Here is an 18,218-nt window from a genome sequence, read left to right as displayed (position 1 = left end):
ACAGCCGCCCATGGACATCTGTAATTAACCAGATAAAATTAGATTCCTACCCGAAGTCGATCACAGATGCACCGCTACCCCTTTTTTTTTGTTGACGAGGGGGAAACCTTGAACGGGTACCCTATGCCGTGGGAGCGGCACAGGGTAATGTGGGATTCTTACCGCACTAATACCCTCCCGGTGGCCGACCTCGGCGCTGCGTAGAGGACTCCGGGATCTCCAACGGAACGCAACCGGAGTCCACTTGGCGCGTTGCCCCGTCGGGCTGCGCCCAGGTGAGCTTGAAACTCACCACACCATCTGGTGTTCACGACGGTATGCGACCACACATACCGCCGTCGGTGCACCGCTACCCCTGAGGATTATGTAAGAAAGCCTAGAAAATTATGTCTCGCTTATCACAATCTTCAAACCACAATACAGCAGCGCTTAACATTGCTGTTATCAGGCCGAATTCGAGACTCAGACGTAGCGACAAGCAACAGTTAGTTACTCGCCCACGGTAAGAGACCTTAACCCATTACTATCCCACTGCTGGGCACGGGTCTCCTCTCAGAGCGGTAGGGGTGAAATAAAATAAATAGTATAAAACATAAGCGTAAGTATCTTTGAGTAGATCCTCGAAAACGAAATCTATATGACTAAAACTATAGGAATTTACTCTGAGCGAGTAATAAAATAATGTGTAATAATAATCTAGAACATGTGAACGTAATAACTATTGCCTTTAAGACAAGGCAAGCTTCCAATTCGGGTCATTAAAAATGTAATTGGAGAAAAAAGTTCATACGAGAAATTTTTCTACAAGAGTTTACAAAACTTCTTATGCTACATAGATGCCAAAAAATTATAGTATATTTACTGCAAGTAGTGATTATAGCAGCTTTTAAATATTTTCTCAAGCCTCGTATGAAGTCTTATTTTATTATTAAAGACTCTTCTATGCATACAAAGATATAAGGTTCAGCGTTCACAAAAAAAAAACTTTTCCAATTTGTGTAAAAAAATTAATGTCGAATTGTATTTCCACAAATCAAAATTATTTTAATTTTAATCCATGTGCTAAATAACTGCTTCTTACTTACCTAAGAATATTTTAAATAAACTAATAAATAAAAGGTACCATAGAGATTAGATTAGATTTAGAGACAACAATTTGGATGAAGCTTATTATATTTAACTATTTTATTATAAGTATTTTTATAGCCTGTTTCATATATTATTTTGTACTTTTTTATTACGTTAATATTGTAAATAATTAAATGTAACTTGTAGAATTATTGAACATAACATATCACATAAATAAAAACTAAAGATAAAAGTTCAAGTCAGTGACATCTTGAAAAGTATTTTCACATATTAAATTTTAGGTACTGTTTTTATTTTGATTAAAATATTTTAGTCTCTCTTTATATGTTTTTATAATTCTGTTCACTTATCAACCAATAAACGACTTGGTTATCTTGAGGTTATACTAAATAACTACTATCTAAGTAATAGGTAGGTATATATTTGTCCCTGTAGTTCCGGAACTAGAATAGGACTACAGTATCCCCTGCCTGTCGTAAGAGGCGACTAAAAGGGAGCTTTCGGGGTTGCCGGCGGCAAGAGTGGGAGCTCTAACCGTCCGGCAAGCAACCCCGGGAAGGACGGCGGCATGTGTAGTCGCATGCCGTCGAAAACACCAGGTGTGCGGGAGGAGCGTAAACTGCTCCCCTCAGGGCAGAGCCCGACCGGGGCATCGCGCTCGGAGGACTCTGGTTGTGTTCCATCGGAGATCCCGGAGTTCTCCAACAAGCGCTGAGGACGGCCACCGGGGTGGTTTTAGACCTTTTAGTGCGGCAAAAATCCCACATAACCCGGCGCCGCTCCCACATCGTCAGGTACCTTTTGAAGGTTTCCTCCTCGAAAACAAAAAAAAAGTATATGTTACTATTTATTGTTATAATAATATTAAAAATTATTATATATCAAGGAGTCCTGGGACTCCTGCAAGAGATAGTGACATAGGTGACTATACTCTTTGATAGTGACTTTTCTTTATTTAACGCGAAGGAATCCTTATGGATCACCTCAAGTCCGCGGAAGGGTATGGAAGTAAGGGTATGGGTAGGGTCTTTTATCGACTAATTCTGTTGCGCTTCTCTGGATGGTCGATCGGAGGTCACGAGAGGTTAGCAGTATACTCCAATAACTTCGGCTGGCGCTGGTGTTAACGTGAGCCACGTCCCGACAGGATAAGATCCTTCTCAATGATGTCTCTCATAATATGAGCGCGCTGAACATGCCTACAGCCATGTCGAGCACTAATGACTGGAATTGAACTTCCATGAATTTCGTGGTGAATTTCCAACAAAAAATTCGCGATGCTACTCTATACTGATAATCGTTACTAATTTTAGATGAATATTATTCAATTAATTAAATATATTAATTTAAAAGGGACTCAGATAAAATACTTAAGGCACCTGATGTTCTTACTTATACAGAAAAAATAGAAAAACTTCTTATGTATTCCACAATGTTCAACTAATTTAAGTTTCCATTCGATGTAGAGTCAAAACGTGCCATTCTGAAGTTCGTGACTGCGCCCACACAAATATTTAATAATCTCTCGCATGGTCTCGTCGTCTATATTGTAAAACGAACTTTATTTTTTTTGTAATCTTATAAATAAATTATATAATTATTTTTTATAGAATATCATCAACCCCAGAATTAGAGTACCTACCTCCTACTTGAGATCGGCCATAGATGCATTTCTACGCCTAAAATCTGAAATCTATAAATGTCTTTCATGAACACATCTTTTAAAGCAGAACACGGGCGCGCTAAAATCTATTGTTATAGAAATAAGTGTGACGATGATATCTCCGAAATCAAAACATGAAGAGTTCAACTATATTTTAAATATATTATTTTTATTATATAGGAGCAGCAGACGAGCATGCAGTCCACCACAGTGGCTACTGCCGCCCATGGACATCTGTAATCAACCTCAGATGATAACCTGAGGTCGGCCACAGATGCGCCGCTACCCCTGAGGACTAAGCTAGAACACCTCGGAAAAGTATATCTCCCTTACCACACCCTTCAAAACTGAACACAGCAGCGCCTAACACTGCTGTTATTAGGCAGAAATAGGTGTGGCGGTGGTGCCGCCGGAGTCGAACCACAAACGGTTCTACCACCTTCAAATTACAAGAGCAAAAAATGTTTTTCTTTAAAATCAAGTATGTTATTATTGTGTATATAATTGTGTATTATTGTTATGATCTATCGAAGTGTGCAATAAAGAATATTCTATCTATCTATAGTTTTATTCATAATCATTTAAAATGACAACATTTGTATATTTTTTTCGCTCGATCATATAGTACATACACCCATATCTACTATCTGGACACACAACGAAAACAGACAGGCAGGACAAAATTTAAGTCAAATTTAAAAATTCATTCTGTGTACCCTATGTTTCTGTGTACCCTGTGTTTATGAAAATATCTAAAAATCAGACAGTTCATAACTATTTTTATTAACCTAAATAAATAACGACGTCAGATCTTATCAATTAGCACGTAATTTAACTGAAGTTGTTGCGCGCAGCTAAGTAAGCCAATGGGGTCCAATACAACTACAAGTATATACCCCGTAGCAAAGGCAAAGGCACACTAACGCAGTTACGTACCCGTGAGCAACGTGGCATTGGATGGGTCCCGCATTGTCTTCGTCCCGCTAATATCTACAATTTGCTGTTGCGACGCGACTAATTTCTATATTCAGAGCGGACTAGAAGTTTGGCGCGGACGCTACAACTCATTCTATGGTTCGATTCAGTCCGACTATGGAGCGAAATGTTTTTTGGGCGTCTGTAAGTATGTACACATGTCCCATCCTTTTGCACGAACTACAGTTCAAATGGTTTTTAGCGAGATCTCCCGCCGGACTAAGATGCGGCTGCGGCTAGCCAGCGGCTGTGCTCCAACAGTCTCAGTTTGGAGCTTGTATATATGCCAGATATTCAGAAAATTTCGATAGCGTGATTCCGAATACTCGTGGCGCCATCTCTTGTCGAGTAGCGGGAGGTTGCCATTGTTGATGGATTTTACCCAGGTGTTGTTGTATTCGTCAAAATTTTGAAGGTCACATCGCCGAATCGATCGCCCAAAGAAATCATTGTAAAGTACGGACTTAAGTATAGAGCCTGTTTAGAGAGGCGTGATAATTATGGAAGAAACATTTACACGAAGCCAAAATTCGTATAACATTAATATTATATAACGTGTTATTTGAACACCTAAATAAATAATTTATTCAGGTGTGTCGATAGGTTACCTATCTGTATCGAACCATGTTTTTTTCAATTAAATTTCAATTGACGTATTCGTTAAATATTAATACCTATCGTTATTTTTATTCTATGAATAGTTTATACGTAATCTTTCTCCAAAGGGAGGTCAGAGGTTCGAATCCCAGGTTAGCCACATCTGATTTTATAAAGTAACGTGCGTATTAGAAATTAACTATCATTTTCTTAAATGGTGAAGCAAAACTTCTTCAGAAATCCACGTCAAAGTTTTTTCAAAATCGGCCTCGTAACTCCTTTCAGCATTTTGCGCAACTTATTATAGTTTCGGATTTGGCCGTGAAGGCCCACTTGAAACAATCACCTTTGTATATGTCCATAGGCGGCAGTAGGCAATTACCATCAGTTTCACCCTTCCTTCATTGCACCACTCGCCGAAGGATGAGGTTCCATCCACATCAGCTTGACCCGTGGGGGTCCTCCACGGTTTGGTTTGCACGGTCATTTTTACCGCGTACGTGCAAAATGTGGAATGAACTTCCTCCTGAGGTATTCCCTCAGGAATATGACATCTATGGGATGGGGCTCTTCAAGAGGGGTGTAAAAAGAACTCTCCTTCAAAGCCGGCGATGCATTGGCGACTCCTCTGGTGTTGCAAATGTCCATAGGCGACGGTGACTGCTTTCCATCAGGTAGCCCGTCTGCCTTATCGTTAGGTTAAATATAAAAAAAAGTTTGACTGCATGCTCGTCTTCTACTCCTATATAGAAAAATAAGAAAATAGAAAAAGAGCAATTACATGCTCGTTTGCTACTTGATTTCATAAGTATATTGATACTTAAACTATACCTACATTTATTTAAATTAAAAACAATAAATACATTAATTTCGTGTATGCACAACTGTTACAAAAGTATTATAATTTCTTTAAAACGTGTAAATTATCGATATCGATTTTCATTAACGTAGGTAGAATCCGCACCAAACTGCTAGTCCGCTCCGAATATAGAAACGAGTTGCGTCGCAATAGCAAATTGTATATATTAGCGGAACGAAAACCGCGGGACCCCCCCGGCACCCGTCCGCTGCCTGCTCTCGCCCACGGGAACAACTTCAGAACGGACCAGAAGTTTGGCGCGGAATATACCTAAAATAGGAAGCAAATAAACATACAGTCATCCAAGGTTGTCAGCCGATCATCCAGAGGAGGCTGCTGGTGTGCGGTGGTTTGTAAGAGAGGATTTGTTAAATCAACTCCCCAATAATCAGGTAGTCTCGTTTCCACACCTCTCAAACATTAAAACAGCAGCGCCTAATACTGCTGTGATGCAGAAATGGGTGTGGTGGTGGTACTACGGAGTCGAACGACAAAGGGTTCTAAGAATTTGGTCTTATCGCAATATGAAGATATTTTTAAATTAGTAGAGAAATCATAATCATTTCTTATGTAAAATATGCGCTTGAACCCCTTTGTACCCCGCCCCTGAGTTGCTTGGCTCTGGGCCTGTTGGATGAATTGACCACACGCGTCGAACGATAGGTACCTACCGTTACGCCACTGATTCAATCCCCTAATTTCATATATTCTAAATGCTAATGAGGAGGGGTACAGACCAACATACATACGACCATGGATCTTCCTCTCTTTTACATACAAGAATAACAACGGCAAAATTATCGATAACTTTTTCTGTGAATGTCGTGACTTTTGAAACCAACGTCACGTTCTAGCAACAAATATAAAGGCCAAACAGGTGCTGACACTCATTAAATCGTATTATCCAACATGTTCCGCGGGTTAATTGTTTTATTGGCGGTGACGTCTGTCGCTATGGCGGGGATCTACATTCAACAATTGGAGGAAAAACCTGAAAAATTTAGTAAGTAAAAAGTAGTAGTGATGTAAGGTAATGACGACATACAGAAAGAGCTCCAACTTGGTCTTCAGGGGTATCAACCACAGACCTATATCTAAAAAACAACTGTGGTATCAACATATCCGTGGCCAGCCTCAGGTAAAAATCTTATGTTATCTGGGGTTGATATACAGATAATGCAAATTACCGATAACTGACCGACAAAGTAAGTGGAGTAGGTTAGGTTAGGTTAGTGGCTAAATTTCCATGTTTCGAATGGTACTTTTAAAATGTTTTTCTACGGATGGGGGTGGAGGCCATCAGTTTGAAGTTACGACGATAGGAGATGTACGAATAGGTTTACAAAAAAAGGTCCTCCAATTTTAACATGTTTTCACATGCGAGCGTATGTACTCGTACCTATATATGTATGGTTCATTTTTGGCACGCCCTGTAGCCCAAACGGCTTGACGGATATTACATGTGAGATATCATTTGACTCGTCTACATTGTGGGAGTGACATATGCCATAGTTTTAAGCAATCAATTCTTGTGTTTTTACAATAATTCTCTAGATCCTTGTTATGTCTACAGAGGATGTACCAGGCTGCTATATCTCGCAGATCGATGAGGTGATCCCGGTCGGAGGGTCCGCGCGAAGCGAAAGTCGTTGTGAGCAATATAACTGTAATGAGAACGACGTACAAGTTTTCACGTGTTGGGGGGAATAGGCCACAGGAGAACGAGAAAATAAACTATGAAATATAATAAAATAAAATTCACTCCAAAAAGATACTTTTTATTATATCGAATTATTGACAGAATGACAAATTAGAAGAAGTAAAAATATATGTTTTTCAGCTGCCAGATTTATCATATATAACCTACTTGAATATCATACATTATAAGAGGCTTGAGTTTTTGCTATATTCCAACAGCCTCCCTCAAAAATTCAAGCATAAAACAATTTATAAATACGTTCTTTGCAGAACACTTCTTGAATGTCATTACATCTACCACCACTTCACTAGGTGTTTCGTTATGGAGAAGAAGCGGCGAAAGAAACTCCATAACACACATCTTTTTACAATAAATATAAATGTTTTTACAATGGCAAACTTAACCATGGCACATGTGGAGCTGAAGATACTTCAGACCACATCGATTTATCAGTCAAATATACAAAGAAAACTTCAAAGAAAACCTTATACTCGTACTCTGCTTTAGCTGATGAGACTGCGACAGTGTCTACATTGTTTTCGTGTGTTTCACGAAATTATGCAGTTTTAATTACTTTGAACAAATAGTTTCTAATACTATGTTTGTGCATCTCGTCGCGTTCTCAGTTTCTCAGTCAGAGTCCACATAAGCAATAATTAACTACTTATAATTACAGCTTTCATTGATTAGGTTTAACTATTTATATCTTTTATATAACATTAAAAGATGTATTAAATATTTACACATTTAAGACAAAAAAAATCTGTATGCGTAAGTACATTTACTTTTACATTTCTATACAATTTAACTCTACAATGTGCACCATGGCATAAGTTAGTATTTAATACTGAATAATTTATAAGGAAAGTGATTAGGATAAATTACACTTATAGAATATTTTTAACACATTTTGCACATTAGTAGACTGATTAAGTGATATTGTATTTGCTATTCTTTCAACATCTATATCAAGAAATTATGTTATTTATTTTGTATTTGTAATATAAATTATTTGCATTAAAATGTTTTTGCAAATTTATAATGCTTATTTTGTTGAAATTATTAAACCATATACATACGTGTGGGACTATACATATATCTTATTCTATACATATATATATTCTTATCCGTATTAATTTATCTTATATAGGTATATTTAAACATTTATCTACATGCATCTGCATGAGAATGTACCCTTAAGAGTTTTTAAACCCTATATTTAAGTATAACATTAAGACGTTCAAACCAAAGCCGAGATGTCTGCTTTAAGCCGTTAAAGCTTTTATTTAATTTACTTACTTTATTATCTTTAGGCAACCTTCTTTATCTTTAGCAACCTTTACCTTCTGGTACTACCATATAAATATTCTCTGTATGAAAACCATTATAATATATTTTTCTAATTATATCAAATGAAATTTACAAAGGTAGTATTTTCGTCCATATGGTGTACATTTAAATCTATCTAAATGTAGTAAATCTGGCTATTGGTGCGAACGTTACATCTTAATCCTGTAAAATTTCTTACTGAAACTGAATTTCTTAGTGAAACTTCGAGCAACTAAACGAGCTTTGTTATTTTTTTCTGATTTACCTACTTAGTTCATTATTATTTGTGGTAAATACCCACTTGCAACTAATAATGTTAACATATTTAGGTCTGTAAACAAAATATCAGATTTGATTGCTCCTTTGTGGCTTAATTTCACTTTGTACTGCTTTTCACCATTTAATAGGCACCTTAAAATACCTTTAAATTATTTAGGTAATTATTGCAAAGTACTTAATAAAGATCAGCTATCAGGATTGTGCATCCGTATATAATAATTCAGGGATTGATCAAGTATTTAATAGTTATTGTTGACGCATTATCATTTAAGGAATGTTGTTGTTAGCTTTTAATTAGTTTCGCCGAATCAGAGTCAGGCTTTCTAAATTTTATATTGATATGTAATGCTCAATGTTTGTTGTCATTATTTTCAATATTTAATTCATCAACTACATGATCTGCTTAGCAGCTATGGACATTTCATTACTTTTAATATTTAATAATGTATATCCATTAAAATCTTTACCAACTAGGCTGGATCTAAAATATTTTTATCTTTAATCTTGCTAACTGTGTTACGAACGTAGCAGTAGCACCAAAACATTTTCATATGATCGATTTTGTTTTTACCTTGCCACAATTTACATGGTGTTTTATTTATTTATTATCAGAGCTTTAGTGGGGAATATGTATATTTTTATAAATATAAGTAGGTATATGACTGTTGTAACAGCTTCACCCCAAAAGCTTTATTTAATTTCGCATTTACAACCATTTCGGTTAATATACGATTCATTTGCTCTGTTTCACCATTTTATTGTGTTTTATAAGGTAAATTTTAATGATACATAATTATCTGGCCAACAAAAATTCCTTAAGTTCATTATTTCAGAAATATATTCTCGATCATTATCATAATGTAAATGAATAATGTTACTATAGGATACATTTTCACTTTTAGACTTTTAAAATGATACTATTATTATTTATTACTTATTTCCCATTTAAAATACATGTAACATAAAGACAATTTTTGTCATCAAAGGAAGTCGACGTTATCGAATCGCAAACATCACAGTGAATAATAAAAAAAAAAAATGTTTTTTTTTTACCATTAGCTGGTCAGTCTTGACTTTCAGAAATTCAAGATCACAGATTACATATAAGTAATCAAGATTGTCACATGACGGTCAATAATAAAATCTTTAAAAATATTCAAATTTCATCAACCCATTTATTGTCCCACCGCTGGGCATGAGTCTCCTATCAGAATGAGAAGGTTTAGGTCATAATCCATCGCGTTAGCCAAGTGAGTATTGGTAGACTCACATACCTTTCAGATTTTTTATTATATAAATCTTTCAGGTGTAGAAGATTTCTTCACGATGTTTTCCTTTACCTTTTAAGCAAGTAATAATTAATTTCTAATACACACATAACTTTGAAAAAAAAAATCAGAGGTGATTGCCTGGGATTTGAACCTCGGACCCTTCGTTAGACAGGTCGAGTTTCTTAACCATTAGGCTATCACTGCTATTCAAATTTAATTTCTGTTTATTCAAATGACCGTTTGTGCCATAACTAATACGATTTCTAACTTTGAATTCAGTTTATTTTATACTGTGATCTATCATTTTATGAAAAATAATGATACTATCATCCTTTATACTACATATTAGACATTTACTATTTTTATAAATATGCCCTTCATTTTTTAATAACCGGCACATACCTTTTATTATTCAATTCGATTTACTAAGAAGCTGCATAGGTACAGCTTAAGTTCCATAGAACTAAAGTTCCACAGAACTTTTGGTGAACAGTATAGAATTTTAAATTCTTTGTTTTTGACCTTTACCAAATCTTTAGCTCCTCCAATTTTAAACGTAGTCTGTCATTTGACACATATTAATCCTTTGTATTTTCAAAGTGATCAGAGTTTTCAAATCTAAAAGAAAAACAAGTGTCAGGGTTAGAATTGGAACAAAAATCAAATAAATTTCATTTTTAAGACATAAAAGCGAAACTGTCCTTATTTTTATTTGCAGTGTCCAATGCATTTACAGTTATATAGCTACTACTGTCTCCATTTTGTTGCAATTAGGTACTTGATATAATGACAGTTAGCATCAGTAATAGCGACGGGTTCAGATCGCAAAAAATATAATTTTTACACCAACAGTTTCCATGATAAAAATTCATATTAGCTTGTGTATCTGCATGATGTAGTAAGTATTCTTGTAGTAGTTTACACATTTTTCTATATTAAAATTTATATTTTTACAAGCGTGTGATATTTGAAGTTCAGTTGTTTCAGGTCTCAATTTTACTTTGAACATTTTGAATGTATTCATTGAATCTAAAAGATGAGACATTGAATTATATGCATTCCGTCGATTCGTTTCATCCTTTGATCCATAATCCGTCGATCCATTTCATCCATTGATCCATTTAATCAAGTTTAGCACCAAGTTAGTGATCATATTACTCAATCATTAAAATAAGTTGTATCAGCGTTTGATATCTGGTCGCAATTCCAAATTAAGTTGTTTCTTACGCAGTCAAAATAATTGTGTAGCCAAAAAATTCTCCATTCGTAATTTTATTTAAGTCATCCATTATTGTTTTCGCCGTAGACGGTATTGGTTTAGACACTTATATATTATTGTTTGCCATCGCCGTTCGCCATCAAACATTTTTCATGTGTCTTTTTCTTCCGCGACTCCATGTTTGAAATATTACATAAATTTTATACTTAGTAGATGACTATATTTTTCAATATTTTACGATAGCGTAGCCTGGGCCCATAACCTGTTGGGAATAGGCCACAGGAGAACGAGAAAATAAAGTATGAAATATAATAAAATAAAATTCACTCCAAAAAGATACTTTTTATTATATCGAATTATTGACAGAATGACAAATTAGAAGAAGTAAAAATATATGTTTTTCAGCTGCCAGATTTATCATATATAACCTACTTGAATATCATACATTATAAGAGGCTTGAGTTTTTGCTATATTCCAACATCACGTGAGTATATTTTAACGTATAAAATTCTGGTGTATTCGTAATTCTTCTCTTTCTAAATAGCCTGACTGATTTTAATTATTTTTCGTACTTATGGAGACACCTGGGCGGTTTTTAGCTATTGTCGGACCCGGTACATTTTTTGTCGAGATTGTAGACAATATATTCTATTGTAATAATTGTGTTCAAAAATATTGTTATATTTTTATAGGTCCATGACAGATAAGCTGCTATCTCTAAGGACCAATTTAGTATGTCGCGTATAAGTATTACTCCCTTACCACCATTGATATACAGGGTGAATTTTTTAAACGGGCCTTCAGGGCCAAATCCGAAACTATAAGGATTAGCGAAAAAAGCTAAAAGGAGTTACGAGGCCGATTTTGATAAAAACTAAAACTGCATCATTACTTTTTTAAAATAACTTTTTCCCTAGCCGGGAATCGAACGAGTTCATTTTGAAAAAAAATTCACCTCTATATTATTCCACTATCTGATAGTGTTGCTTATAAGGATCAAAATCTGGAAAGTAATGATAAATGACAAACTAAAGGAAAAGCCTCAATTTTAAGAAAATACATATTTTTTCATATTAATTTGGCAGTTAAGTTCCCGCCATTCATCAATTTAAACATTTCGTGTATTAACATTTTTTTTGGCTCAATGTTTCTAATCATTCGAAATGGATGTTTTGTTTCCCAATAATTTATATTTTTATGTCCGACTTAGCTAAGGTTATTTTTAGGACCATTAAAATAGATTTACTTGCTATGGGCGGAGTTTCGTTTAATACAGATGTAAAGTTGACAATTTGCGAGAATTACTTTTTAGAGTCAAATCCGAGTGATTACTAAAAAAAGAGATATAGAAAATCATATTTAACGTTGAAACGAAGTTGTAAACAACAAACAATAAGAATTTACTATTTAATCAGTTATCTATTTTCATTATAAAATAAATCCTAAAAACGGCGGTAACTTATTTGCCAAACTATTACTTTCTCATACTAAGCCGTATGTCATAGTCATAACATCGAATAATTAGTTGATTAACCAACAAATTCTTCGATGGTAAGACTTATGTCTGTTTGTAAAGAATTATACATAAATCATTTGTTATGTATAATCCTTAAGGATTAGTATGCCAATGTATGGAAAAATACGTATTTTCTTCAAAATTTTCCTTTTCCTTTAATTTGTCACATACCATTACTTCCCAGAATTTGATCCTTATAAGCGACACTATCAGATAGTGGAATAATATAGAAGTGTCATTTTTTTCAAAACGAACTCGTTCGATTCCCGGCTAAGGAAAAAAATATTTTAAAAAACTAATGATGCAGTTTTAGTTTTTATCAAAATCGGCCTCGTAACTCCTTTCAGCATTTTTCGCTAATCCTCATAGTTTCGGATTTGGCCCTGAAGGCCCGTTTTAAAAATTCACCCTGTATTATACTAACGTACGTCAGTAAGATAATAAATCTATGCTTACCACACTCTTCGAACCAAAACACAGCATCGCTTAACCTTATTAGCCCTATAACTTATAAGCCATAAGCAGTGGCGTAGCTAAGTGGGCAAGGGCCCCGGTGCATAGAGAAGGAATCGGGCCCCCATCCCCTTTTTCACGTAGCTTGAACTTTTATTGCCCTTCAAAATTATAGATAGGAATAATAATGGGATACAGGATACAGTGGGTTGAACTTATCATTAGTTGGCCAAATCCATACGTCATCTCTATGACGGGTAAAATCGCTGTGTTTGATAAAAGAAAATAGGAATAAATGAGCAACGACGCACATGACAGTATAAAATATTTATTACACAAATGGAATCAATGAAGAAAAAAAAACGATTTTCAACAGACTTTGCGGTCCAGTTCACAACCTCTTGCGCGCTTTAATTTTTGCGAATTCATCTATAACTTCACTCAAATCCAAGTTTGATGCCGCCTTATTTTCTATCGCAATTAACGCTAAATTTCGGAGGCGATCTTGTCCACTGCTGTTTCTTAAATAATTTTTTATGATCTTCAGTTTACTGAATGATCTTTCTGCTGCCGCGGAAGTAACAGGAATTGTATGAAACAGTAGCATTGCTGTATACACTTCCGTAAGGTCACATTCAAGCACGCCAAATTTCGTTATCATTTCTTTGCAAAGCTCGCGAATGGACCACGTCTCCGTCAATTGAGGAAGGACCAGATGGTATAAATTAACAAATTGGAGAGAAAAATTGGGTCCAATAATATCGGAATATTTCATCTGGAACTGATCACATTTCGTTAGTAAAATCGCTTCGTTCATGCTAAGCAAATTTTTTGGGATCAAAAAGTCGAACGTTTTGCAAAGTGCACTCATACCGGAAAAACGCGCATCTAACTGATTGATTATTATGTCGAGTACACAATTGAAAATAGTTACTCTGAAAATTTCTTCCTGGTTTTGGAATCGGTGATCAGAAGCCAATTCATCGAAATGCTTTTTCGTTTTTCTTCGTCGCTTTTCTGGAAAAGTCGGATCGATATCGTATTTTTTCGCGGTTTCGGTGGCCTTGGACTTAAATGACTCGAAATCATTTCTGTACTTTTTTAGTTTATCTGTTGTTTCCTCCAAAGCTTTACTCGCCTCGTCCAAAACGATATCACGTTTTTGCAATATTTTGGAAACATAATTAATTCTGTTTAACACGCTATGCATGAATTCGCAAAGGAATACAAACTCAAAATTCTGCATTTTTGATTTTATAACCTCTGCTTCACTACGTTCGTCTTTACTTGAACTCTTCAGCGTTATTTCGGACAATGCTTTAATGATATCGAAAAAACGAAGTTTGACTGCAGTTATTGAGTTAATCCTGCTGGACCATCTTGTCGGATTCAATTTTTTCAGAGTTATTTCTGATTCGCCGGTGAATTTCGATAAGAGGTCCCAGCGCTTGATGCTGTTTCCGAAGAAGTTAAACAAGTCTTGCATTATTGCGAAAAACTTCTGAATTTCGATAGAACCTCGAACGGCGTCGTTTATAACCAAATTTAAATTATGACTGGCGCAATGTACGTACTCTGCGTTTGGCTGAATATCTTTGATTCGTTTTTGTACGCCATTATACGCACCACTCATTACACTGGCCCCATCATAACCTTGCCCGACACACTTTTTAAAATCAAGACTTTTTTCGGAGAACAGCGTGGTTACTTGATTTACCAAATCCGCAGCGCTGTGTTTAGTGACTGCGTGGAAACCGAGAAACACCTCTCTTACCTCAATATCGATTGCTTGTCCATTTTCCGATCTGGATATTGCTGCATATCTTACGACGATGCTTAGTTGATCCACTTTCGTTATGTCCTGCGTGGTATCCAAAATGATGGTGAAAAACGGTGACGTCCTAATCTGATCCAATAGATGATTTTCAAGTTTGGTGCCCAAACACTCGATCATTTCATTTTGAATCGTTGCGCTCAGGTACCTTGTTGATCCTAAAAACATAAGGGACATTAGAAAACATTGGGTTATGATAACATAAATTATAAACTCAGTCAGTGAACGAAATTATTTCTTACCTTTAGGCATATCCAAAACTTGACGCAAGATGTGATCATATCTAGCAACGAGTTCGACAATTGAGGGAAAATTTCCGTGGTTTCCTTTCTCACTCAGATCCTCTCGATGTCCTCTCAAAGCCAAAGAACTCTTTGCAAGAGTGATTATTATGTCGAACAATCTACGGAGAACTTGTCTCCAAAATGATGCTTCTTTTCGAATGTCATCTTCAAGTTCTTTGTCAATGGTAGCACATTTTTGCCACGCTTCATATACAGCACACGCCTCCGTGTGTGCTTTCGAGAAACCATGCTGTTTAACTCGATCTGATAAATGCCTCCAGTCCCGAATGCCCGTGCACCATGCATTTATTTGCGAAGCAAATAACCAACAGGGTTGGCAGTAGGCAGCATCCAGCATTTTTGAATAACATATCCAAAAACGATCAACTGAACCGTATTTTGACGTGGAAACGTAATACGTTTCTGAAAAGCTCCTGTTGTCTTGGAGAGGGTCCTTCGGAAAAGGTCCCGGAGGTTTCAATGGTCCCTTGTCAAGAATCAGCCGTTTTTCGGTGTCGTTCAATTTCTTGTTTAGGAACTTTCCCAAGTCATTTGAAATTTCAAGAACTTCCGAAGATGTAGAAATAGCTGATTCTTCTACTGTAGGTTGCACGGAAGCGTCGACATCGTCATTTTCAGCAGTGGCATTGATGAGACTGAGAGTTGTTGAATCCTGATATTCCTGATCTTCTCGAGTCGCGTTATTCACTGACACATTCACAGAAGGAACTTTAGCAGGAAGTGCTTTCGTAAAAAAGCCGTCTAACTTGGGCAATTTTTTTTTACTTGCTTCTCTTTCCTGGCTTTGTTTCCGCTTTGAAGCTCCGCTTCGTTCCTTTTTTCTTTCCATAATTCCCAATTTACAACTATCGCGAACTTAGAAATCCGGAATACTTACCGAAATTGTCCTACTCGTACAGCGCTTGTCAATGTAGAGTCAAGTAGTAATGATTATGCAGCAAGTTCAACAAAAAAAAAACCACAGAATGACAGAACAGCGTAGGTCTTCATTCGTCAATTTAAACTTGAGTTTACAAAAACATTCTCTATTTTTCGTTTTCGATCAAGTTGTGAGATAGTAGATGGTATAATAGTATATATTATACCGTTGCTGTTGTGCTGCAGCCTGTATCATTTGTACACATGTTTCATCATCGGAATTTTTTTTTAGCGAAAATGAGTTTTAGCAACATGCCATAATGCTAGATGTATGATTGTACGGAATAGAAATAATAGGAATGTCGGTAATACTCGATTAAATAAGGCTGGTAGTAGAGAATTGAGAATTACAACAGAGACACACCTAGCGTAGCGTCAACTATTGTAGTGCATCCCAGAAAGTTGAAAATATCTCAATGAATAATATAAATGAGAGCAGATATTAGTAGAGCGAATAAAAACTTCAATAAATAGTTTACGGGCCAAATTTTCGAATTGATCTCACGACCGTCAAGCACGTGAGCTTATCGCTGATGCAATATGTGCGTAGTGGCGTACTCACTACTCAGTTAAACTCTGTTAAATTACTAAATAACAATATTAAACAGCACATGCTTATCGAGAAAGTTCGGCGAATGTGTTGAAAGTCTTAAATCGGGAGTTCTCTTATTGTCGATGTTATGTTCACCTAAAATCATTAAATTAAAAAAAAAAATCTTGTGAGCAGGGTCGAGGTTTCCTAGCTTCAGGAGCTGGCGAGTTCGCTGACCCGCTTTTTTCAAAGCTTAGGTTTATGGGCAAAGGGCCCCCCGAGGTCCGGGGCCCTGGTGCACTGCACCACCGGGCCCTACGATAGCTACGCCACTGGCCATATGTAAATGTTGCAGTGGTGTCTTCAGAGGCGAACTACAAAGCTTCGACCCATTATAATTGTGATGTCATTAATTTTGTGTTATTTTCTCTAGATGTGGTGCTGTAAAGGCGGACCCACCGTGCACATTGACGACTGATCCAAGCCAGGACTACCCAGACTGCTGTCCTCAGGCAGTTTGCCCACAGGTTCAACCACCACCCTCAGAACCCACAAGTTGTAATTAACTATTTCTAATTCGAAATAAACGTTTTAACACTTAATCGTATTTATTTTAATTATGCACAAACATTCTGGATTTATGGATGCTTGCTGACTATGTATGAGGCGACTTAGTCCTCAGGAGTGCCAACGCAACTCTGACCAGCTTCAAGTAAAACCCGTTTTCTGTAGACTTGCTTACAGATATCCTTTATTAATTACAATATTATGAATCACATTATAAGAGCAGTGATAGATTTATGGTTGAATTGAGGCTTAGACAACATACAAGCAAATAAAATTGTAAATAAAAATATTATATTATATAGCGACATGAAATAACATTATAATTTTTAAATTTAAATTGTGTAAATTTGTACCTTTAACAATTTTAACGATAAAGTAACATTAATATTTCTTTAATAAAAGTTTTTTTTTATTAATGAAATATTAATGCATATTTTTTTCGTCGCTGTGTACCTAAATTGGTCAAGCTTTCTTCAGAAACATACACTAAAACTCTAAATAGTGGATTGCAATGATACTTCATCGTTTGTCATGAAACGTTTCATGTAAGATACAATAATGATTATTTACACTATTCCATAAGAACCTTTCATGTTTTTTTCTGGCCCATAAAGTACCTTACGACTATGCAATATCATAACGATCCCTTGGTATGTGAAAAACAAAACACAAACGTATACAGGGGAACCGTATGGCAACAGTTTGGTGCCAACCATATGGCAAATTATTAAGGCACTAAAACCCCCTCTCACAACTTTTGGTGTTTAGCTTAAGGTATGCGGCCTCATATGCAGTGGTTCTTTCCAATGTCGCTGGCTGGGCGGTTAGAACTCCCATTCTTGCCGCCTGCAACCCCAGAAGTCCCCCTTTAGTCTCTTACGACAGGCAGGGGATACTGTAGCCCTGTTCTAGTCCAAAATGTTTATCCAAGGTTTATGTGTCTACCACATCAATTTTCACGTATAACCGCAACTATACCTCACAGCAGGGACAAAATGTCGGCAAGCAGTGTAACCAAAGTTTTTACAATGTAGTGAATGTGGTCCATGTGAATAAAATTACGCATTATATATTATGAAATTTGCACCCGTCCACGTTGCCGTGAAGCTGTG

The 18,218-nt window shown here is 36.1% G+C and overlaps 2 protein-coding genes across 2 annotated transcripts; one reads left to right on the top strand and one right to left on the bottom strand.

The window, feature by feature from the left end:
• The first annotated feature begins 6,052 nt into the window (after window positions 1–6,052).
• On the top strand, window positions 6,053–17,141 carry LOC140747032 (U-megalopygitoxin(1)-Mo1-like). The gene is made up of 3 exons (XM_073079259.1): window positions 6,053–6,186; window positions 6,757–6,877; window positions 16,973–17,141. Exons 1-3 carry the CDS (start codon window positions 6,093–6,095, stop codon window positions 17,103–17,105), a joined length of 348 nt encoding a protein of 115 aa, XP_072935360.1. The 5' UTR covers window positions 6,053–6,092; the 3' UTR covers window positions 17,106–17,141.
• Window positions 13,342–16,279, bottom strand: LOC140747416 (zinc finger MYM-type protein 1-like). Its single transcript, XM_073079851.1, has 2 exons — window positions 15,027–16,279; window positions 13,342–14,942 (listed from the first exon to the last, which is right to left on the bottom strand). The coding sequence occupies exons 1-2, from the start codon at window positions 15,916–15,918 to the stop codon at window positions 13,342–13,344; spliced, it is 2,493 nt and encodes an 830-aa protein (XP_072935952.1). The 5' UTR covers window positions 15,919–16,279.
• Window positions 17,142–18,218: the final 1,077 nt, after the last annotated feature.

Source organism: Epargyreus clarus, unplaced genomic scaffold (genome assembly GCF_041222505.1).
Source record: "Epargyreus clarus isolate Ecla_fem2 unplaced genomic scaffold, WU_Ecla_fem_2.2 ptg000014l, whole genome shotgun sequence".
Lineage (NCBI taxonomy): Eukaryota > Metazoa > Arthropoda > Insecta > Lepidoptera > Hesperiidae > Epargyreus > Epargyreus clarus.
Note: the sequence above shows the minus strand (reverse complement) of the source record. Positions and strands in the feature narration are given on the sequence as shown.